The 8,673-nt window shown below is 49.8% G+C and overlaps 1 protein-coding gene across 1 annotated transcript in view; it reads right to left on the reverse strand.

Annotated features, from left to right (window-relative positions):
* Window positions 1-7,873, reverse strand: part of CCDC12 (coiled-coil domain containing 12) — a 34,390-nt gene extending 26,517 nt beyond the window's left edge. Inside the window, exons 1-2 of the mRNA XM_023747533.1 lie at window positions 7,826-7,873; window positions 6,784-6,984 (exon numbers count right to left, since the gene is read on the reverse strand). Coding sequence (XP_023603301.1) covers window positions 6,784-6,984; window positions 7,826-7,855 — 231 coding nt within the window. The 5' untranslated portion in view covers window positions 7,856-7,873. The remainder of the gene's footprint in view (window positions 1-6,783; window positions 6,985-7,825) is intronic.
* Window positions 7,874-8,673: the final 800 nt, after the last annotated feature.

Consider the following 8,673-nt stretch of genomic DNA (forward strand, 5'->3'; position numbering starts at 1 on the left):
AAATAAAAAAAAGAGGGTCACCACCTGTCCTCATGGTCCCTTCTAACTCTAGCACTCACCTGGGATACCTCTTAGTTAAGTGACCTTGGACAAACACTTCCCTTTTATCGGTCTCAGTGTTTTCCATTATAAACTAACCCTTCTTCCTTCTTCTCAGGGTTGTCATCAAGACCAGATAAGATAAGCCAGGCAGCTGGTATCATCAACCATGTTAAATCTGAAAACACTTAACCGGTTAGAGCTGCAGAGGAAACAGGTGCACCATGCACTCCCCATCTCTTTCCTTTTCTCCACAGCACCACCTCCATCTACCACTACACATGTCTGCTTGACCGCCTTCTCTCCAGCTGCAAGGGGGCTTGTTGGGGCAGCTTTGTTCACTCACTGCTAGACCCCCAGTGCCTGAATATTTTGGCGGGAAATTCACCCGACACCGTAGTGTTAAATCTGAAAACACTTAACCGGTTAGAGCTGCAGAGGAAACAGCTGCACTATGCACTCCCCATCTCTTTCCTTTTCTCCACAGCACCACCTCCATCTACCACTACACATGTCTGCTTGACCGCCTTCTCTCCAGCTGCAAGGGGGCTTGTTGGGGCAGCTTTGTTCACTCACTGCTAGACCCCCAGTGCCTGAATGACTGGTGCACAGTAGGTGTTCAGTATCCATCTGTGAAGAAATGAATTACCAGCTCCAATAACCCATTTTGAACCAAACCAAACACTTTATCACCTGCTACTGATCTACCACTGATACCACAGCCTGGTGACTGAAAGCCAACAATATATTCCAATTCCCCTTCCATGCAGGAAAAGGACTATGGGGCGGGGGGGGGGATTAAGGGCTCCCGGAGAGAAAAGACACACCAGGAAAGGAAAAGCTTCCAGTGGAGTCAAGAAAGTGGCTTCCAAAAAAAAAAAAAAATGTGGCTTCACAATAACTTTTTATTGTTTAAAGTATTAGTTGTCTCCTTTTTTCCCCATGATCCCCACCACCACTCCCACCCCCGAGGGAAAGAGCCCACCGCCCCAGGGTCTGTGTCCATTGCACAATAACTCTTGTTGCTTAAAAAGAATGCAAGGAAACTACAAAGGCAGTGACCTCTCAATTCCAAGAGAAAGCCATGTGATTTCCGAATGCAGCTTTTCCAGAAATGAGCTTGCAGCCAAGAGCTTTCTGAAGCCAGAACTGTTAAGAGTAAACCCAATTAAAGTAGCCATTAGTATGCCAACCATGATAACACAGAAGAAATGGAAAAAATTCCTAAAAATACACAATGTACTGAAACTGACTCATAAAGAAACAAAAAACGTTATATATATATATATATATATATATATATATATATATATATATATATATATGCCTAATATGCAAATCGTGCCCCCGGGAGTTCGACCGGGAATTCAATCGCTCACTATGACATGCGCTGACCACCAGGCGCAGCGTGGAACAAAGGAAGACCCCAGCCAGCAGCTGGGGAAGGGAGGCCCCGGCTGGCACCCAGAAGGCCCCGATCAGCCCTGATCGCCGGCCAGGCCTAGGGACCCTGCCTGTGCACAAATTTCGTGCACCAGGCCTCTAGTAATTAATAAGGAAACTGAATAAGTTATCAAAAATTTCCTAACAAAGAAAAACCTGGGGCTAAATGGCTTTGCTGGTAAATTCTGCCAAACACTTAAAGAAGAATTAACACCAATCCTTCTCAAACTCTTCAAAAATAGTGAAGAGGGAACACTTCTTAACTCATTTTTTTTTTATTCTTTAAAAAAAAAATATTATAATAAGTATTACAAAGGGTATTACATATTCTTAACTCATTTTAAGAGGTCAGCATTACCCTGATTCCAAAGCCAAAACACTACAAGAAAACTACAGACCTGTATCCCTCATGAACACTGATGCAAAATCCTCAATAAAATACTAGCAAACTGCCCTGGCCAGTTTGGCTCAGTGGATTGAGCGTAGGCCTGCGGACTGAAGGGTCCTGGGTTCGATTCCAGTCAAGGGCACATGCCTAGGTTTTGGGCTCAATCCCCAGTGGGGGGCGTGGAGACAGCCAATCAATGATTCTCTCTCACCGATGATTCTATCTCTCTCCCTCTCCCTTCCTCTCTGAAATCAATAAAAATAAAAAAATAAAAAATACTAGCAAACTGAATTCAGCAGATTGAAAGGTTTATACACCATGACCAAGAAGAATTTATTCCTTAAATGCAAGGATGGCTCAACATACAATAATCCATTCATGTAATACAATAGAAAGGAAAAGGAACACCCACATGTTCACTCAATTGATGAAAAAAAGCTTTTGACAAAATTCAACTCCCTTTCATAATAAAAACATTTAACAATCTAGAAATAGAAGGAAACTTCCTCAATATAAAGCCATATTTGAAAAACCCATATCTGAACATCACACAATTTGGAAAGACTGAAAGCATTTTCCTAAAATCAGAATCAAAACAAAAGGATGCCTACTTTCACCACTTCTACTCATCATGTTACTGAAAGTTCTAGCCAGAGCAATTAGGCAAGAAAAAGAAATAAAAGGCATCGGAACAGAAGTATAATTATCTCTGTTCACAGATATGGTTTTACTAGAGGCCTGGTGCACGAAATTTGTGCACGAGTGGGGTCCCTAGGCCTGGCCAGCGATCAGGTTCCCCACCACCCTGCCTCCTCCTTCCCTCGCCGCCCGCGTCTGCCACCACCCACCCCCAGTTCCCCATCCCAGCCCGGGGCCTGGCCCCGATTGGGCGAACGGGACCTGCCGGCCAGAGGGAGGGACCGGGAGGTTGCCCAGCAGGCCCTGATCAGGCGACTGGGGCCTGCCAGCCGGGGAGAGGGACCCAGGAGGTTGGCCGCCGGCCCCAAGGAGGGAGCCGGCCCTCAGCCCCCCTGGAAAAGGGGCCACGTCCGCCACCACCCACTCCGGGTCCCTGTCCCAGCCCCTGGGGGGGGGTGGCTGCCAGCTGGGGGAGGTACCGGGAAGTTGGCTGGCAGGCCCCATCGGTGATCAGGGCCTGCGGGCTGGGGCAGCTCCTGTGATGAGCATCTGCTCCCTGGTGATCAGTGCGCATCCGTTATAACAGTCGCTTAGGCTTTTATATACAGAAGGTCCTCAGGTTACGTCAGAGATCCGTTCCTACTGCGCGATGTAATGTGATTTTCCCCGTAAGTCGGAACCCACCTACATAAGCACCTACGTCACTCACATGGAGCACACACACAGCAGTAATGAAGTGAAACAGTAAAAAAAAAATTAAAAGAAAGATAACAATTCCTGACCTTTACTTGTGGTAAATAAATAATAAAAAAACATAAAGCACATATGTACATACATTGAAATGACGGAACTTTTTTTTTTTTTAATAAATAAATGAGATGGCGACGTAACCACGAAACAACGTACGTTGAGTCTGACGTAACCCGAGGACTGTATGTATATAGTTAAGATATGCAGAAAACCTAAAAGAAGCTACAAAAGCTGTTAGAACTAATAAATGAATTCGGCAAAGTTCCAAGATGCAAAATCAACAGAAAAAAATATCAATTGCATTCTACAGACTAACAATGAACAATCTGAAAAGAAATTTAAGAAAACAATCTCATTTACAAATGCACAAAAAAAAGGATAAAATATTCAGGAATAAATTTAACCAAGGAGCCCTGGCCGGTGTGGCTCAGTTGGTGGGAGTGTTGTCAAAAATTAACTCAGAATGCCAGAACCGGTTTGGCTCAGTGGATAGAGCGTCAGCCTGCGGACTCAAGGGTCCGGGGTTCGATTCCAGTCAAGGGCATGTACCTTGGTTGCGGGCACATCCCCAGTGGGGGGCGTGCAGGAGGCAGCTGATCGATGTTTCTCTCTCATCGATGTTTCTGGCTCTCTATCCCTCTCCCTTCCTCTCTGTAAAAAATCAATAAAATATATTTTTTTAAAAAAATTAACTCAGAATGGATCAAAGTACTAAACACAAAAGCTAAAACCATAAAACTCTTAGAAAAAAAACATAGGAGAAAAGCTTCATAATCTTGAATTTGACAATGGTTTATTAGGTTTGACACCAAAAGCAGAATCAACAAAAGAAAAAAATAGATAAATTAGACTTGATGAAAATTAAACTTTGTCCATCAAAGCACATTATCAGGAAAGTGAAAAGACAACCTTGGGAATGGGAGAAAATAGTTTCAAATCACCTATCTGAAAGGGGTTAATATGCAGAATATATTAAGTACTATAATTCAACAACAAAAACCCAACTTAAAAATTGGCAAGAGCTACATAAACATTTCTCCAAGGATACACAAATGGCCACCATTGCACGAGAAGATGCTCAACATCATTAGGGAAACATGAATCAAAATCACAATGTGATGCCATTTCATACCCATTAGGATGGCCATAATCAACAACTGGAATTCTGTGCACTGCTGCTGGGAAACGAGGAGGCTGCTATGGAAATCAGTCTGGCGGTTTCTTAAAAAGTTAAACATAGAATTGCTATGTGATCCCCAAATTCCACTTCTGTGTATATACTCAAAGGAATTAAAACTAGAGACTCATTCATTACTCACAACAGTCGAAAGCTAGGACAACCCAAATTAACAAACAAAATGTGGTATACACAGTTGGCCCTTGAAGAACACAGGCTCGAACCACATGAGTCCACTTATAAGCAGACTTCTTTTCAATAAATACACAGTCGGCTCTCGGCATCCCAGGTTTCCCACCCTCGATTCAAACCTTGGATTGAAAACAGTATTTTGACCCAAAGTTGAGAAGCCATGTATGCAGAGGGCTGGCTTAAGGTCTACATAGATTTTTGATTGGGGGGGGGGGGGGCAGGCACCCCTAATCATTGTTCAAGGGTCAACTGTACATACGATGGAATACTGTTCAGCCTTAAAAAGGAATGAAATTCTGACACATGGCACAACATGGAAGAACCTTGAAGACGTTAAGCTGAGTGAAGTAAGTCAGCTAGAGAAGGACAAATGCTACAGAATTCTACTTATATAAGAGATATAAAGTAGCCCCATTCATACACAGAAAGTGGAATGGTGGTTGCCAGGGGCTGGGATAAGAGGGGGATGGGGTTTGATTCTGATACTATTTAAAAGGTAGTTTCCACCCTGGCCAGTTTGGCTCAGTGGATAGAGCGTCAGCCTGCCGACTGAAGGGTCCCAGGTTCGATTCTGGTCAAGGGCATGTACCTTGGTTTCGGGCACATCCCCAGTGGGGGGTGTGCAGGAGGCAGCCGATCGATGTTTCTCTCTCATCGATGTTTCAAACTCTCTATCCCTCTCCCTTCCTGTCTGTAAAAGGTAGTTTCCATTTGGAATGATAAGAATATCCTGAAAACAGTGGTATAGTTACCTACCACTGTGAATGTACTTAATGCCATTGAATTGTACATTTTAAATGGTAAATTTTGTTATGTATATTCTTACAATAAAAAAAACAAAACAAAAAACAACCAGGCCATATTTTCAGCCCCTTGAGAGAATTCCTCTTTAAGGCCAGTTCTCCTGATGGCCTTGGGCCCTAAAGATGTGGATGCCATCTTGTCCTTTGTGTTGACCTCAAACCCAAGCCAACAACACAGGTTGACGAGCTGCTGTCCAAGGGCTGAATGAAGCCCGAGAGCCCCCAGGCCAGGTGGTTTGTGGGGGTAACTGTGGGACGTGCTGACAAGTTGCCAACGAAAGCAGACGCCAATCGGGCAAGCTTCACTGCTACTCCCCCTTCGGCTTTCCCACAGAACCCCAGCCCGCCCCGCGGAAAGTAGCCAGGGGCCGGGCTGACCAGCCTGGTGTTTTTTTAAGTTGGAAAGTGGAGTCCCTGTCCCCCCCCACCACCACCACCACCACCCTCCACCCATCTAGATAGTTCATGTATTTTGTTGAGTTCAGGACAGAGTTTCCATCCATCCAAGAGCAGAACCAACCACCCCCACCCCTCCGCTGTCTTTAGGGCCTTTTCACACAGATTATCCTGTGAAATCTCAAAACACTCCGGTGGGGATGGATGTGTGGGGGTTGTTATGAAGAAAACGGGGGCTCAGAGATGCAGCCATGTGCCCCCAGGCCCCCAGCCCCAAGTGCAAGGGCCGGGGTTTGCACAGCGCTCGTGAGCTTCAGGCTCTGCTTCTCCGATGACTCCGGAAAGATACAGGAGGAAGGGACGCAGCCCGTCCTGGCGTCCAGCAAGAGCAAGGGGGAAGCTGGCAAGTGCGGCGACCAGTCGGCTCACAAGTCCGCCCCAGAGAAGCTGCGGAAGAACCGAGCGCCGCGCTCTCGCCCTCGGGGCCACCCTGACCCAGCAGCGGGTCTTTCCCTTTGGAGGCTCGTACTCAACGGGTCCAGCGGGGCGCCTCGGGGCGGGTCTGCGACTCCTGGGACTGCACCTGGGACTGCACCTGGGGCGGCACCCGGGCTCCAAGGGGAAGGCCGGCGGGGTCCCGGGGAAACGGGAGTTCCGGCGCCTGCAGACGCGAACCAGTCACGCCTAAACCAGCCCGCCTCGGAAACGGTCGCTGGCTCCGGAGACCCAGGAGGGCGACATCCAGCAGGCAAAACGGGGCCCACTGCGCCCCGACCACCGCCCGGACGCCCACCCGCGAGCACCAGCCTCGGGGGGCGGACGCCGACGCCCCGCGCATGCTCCAGCCGCGCGCGCATGCGCGTTCCCGGCGGCGGCCTTTTCCTAGTTCCCAGCCCTCTCGCCCCGGTTCCGAACGCTGGCTGCCACAGCCACGGCCCTCACCCCCCACTCCTCACCTTGCGCCCGGTTTTCTCCCGCAGGGCCTTCAGCCGTTCCTTTCGCCGCAACGCTTCTTCCTCTAGCCGGCCCACACCGGCCGCAGTAGCAGCCATCTTGCCCGCCAACCCCTCCTCTCCGTCAGTTTTACACTGCGCAGGCCCAATGAGTAGATGACTCTCACAGCCAATCCGAGGACGAAAATGAGAGAGCCGGAAGTCCTGAAAGCCAATCAATGCTGAGTTGCTCTAGGGGGGGCCGCCCCCTCTCTCCCCTACTACTCGCTCCGTCGGTAGGGGGCGGGCAAAGCTTGAAGCGTTCAACGTCAATCAGTGAGAAAGCAGCAAGTGGCATCAGACCTGAGCGAAGGAGAATAGAGCGCGTCGATCGCTCAGGTTTTGCCTAAGCGCTAACCACAGCTCACTCCACGCCGGCCCCTTGGAATGCGCTGACCCAACCTTTGTGCACTTGTTCTGACTCTCCAAGGCTCCAAAGCCTTCAAGAAGCCTCCTCTGACTCGCCACTCCGACCCCAGCCTAATAAGAGGTCTACCTCTCCCTTCGTGTCCACTACCAGTGGCTCTTGGGATGTCCATGGGCCCCTAGACCCTTCTGTGTCCACTCTCAGCTCAGACAAAGCCTGTGCAATGCAGGGCTTGCCTGGATGGCGATTTCCCTTCGGGCTCATGGATGGTCCTCTCCCGTCTCTCCAACACCCCTGGAGTAAAAGTACCCGGGGTCAGACTACCTACCCTGGAGAAGAGCAATCCCCAGCCTGGGCCCAGTGTGCCCCAAGGAACCCTAGAGCTTAGTTCTCCGGAGCTAAGGGGAGAGCTGGTTTGGCCTCGACTGCACCAGGTGGCCACCAGGGCACTGCTCCCTAGCAGGCTCTTCCCTGCATTGATCAGCATGCCCTGACCACCGAGACCCCTTTGGCTGAAGTGAAGATCTGACGACATGTTGGGTCCTCAGAACTCCATCTCCTTCCACCCGAGAAGACAAATGCCCCTTTGCCACAGACCCCCGCCTTGCTCCCCCAAACGACCTTCTGGACCTCACGAACCTGGGTCTTTTGGCTCCCCATCTCCTGCATCAGGTGGGGTGCCTGGTATGCAGGTAGCAGATACAGGAAATGTCCGCTCAGTGGTAGGATGGACGGGGCAGGAGAAAAGGCCAGTGTAGAGGGGCTGCCTAAGAAGCCAAGAGAACAGAACAGGATGGGGATGGGGATGGGGATGGGGATGGGAACAGAGTCTGTCTTCCCAAGGTCCAGGGGCTCCAGATTGGTCAAGTCCTCAACTGGTCAAGTCCTACACCCTCTCTGGGCCCCACAAACTTCCCCCCAGCCCCAACAAAGGGCTTGGCCCCTCCTCAACACCAGAGGGCCCCTCAACTCCCAAGCCAGCTGGAAAGGTTGATGGAAAGAAGTCTAGGGGTGAAGGTGGCAGGGGCCCAGCAAGGAGTGAGTCAGGCCTCTTGTTCCTGTCCATGCTGCCCCTGGCTGCCCAGGTAGTCCTAACGTGGCCCCCTCTGGGCTTCAGTTTCTCCCTCTTGCCTCTAACCTCTTAAGGTGAAAGAATTCGAAATATGTGAAGCAAGCACTGCACCTGGAGTGGCCTGTGCTTCCACCAGCACATCTAGGAGGGCTTCCTGGAGGAGAGGACCCGCGGGATTGGCTAAATCTCCCAGGAATGTGCCCCACTGATGAGGGAACTGCTCTTCCAGGGGGTCATTTCAGGCGTGTTCTGCTGCTCTCTGACCCCCATTCTGCTCCACCAACGGTCCATGCAAAAAAGTGGCACTCAGGCCCGAGCCGGCTTGGCTCAGTCTGCGGACTGAAGGGTCCTGGGTTCAACTCCCCATCAGGGCACAGGCCCAGGTTGTGGGCTTGACCTCCAGTAGCGGGCGTGC

The sequence above is a fragment of the Myotis lucifugus genome, unplaced genomic scaffold, assembly GCF_000147115.1.
Source record: "Myotis lucifugus unplaced genomic scaffold, Myoluc2.0 scaffold_899, whole genome shotgun sequence".
Classification (NCBI taxonomy): domain Eukaryota; kingdom Metazoa; phylum Chordata; class Mammalia; order Chiroptera; family Vespertilionidae; genus Myotis; species Myotis lucifugus.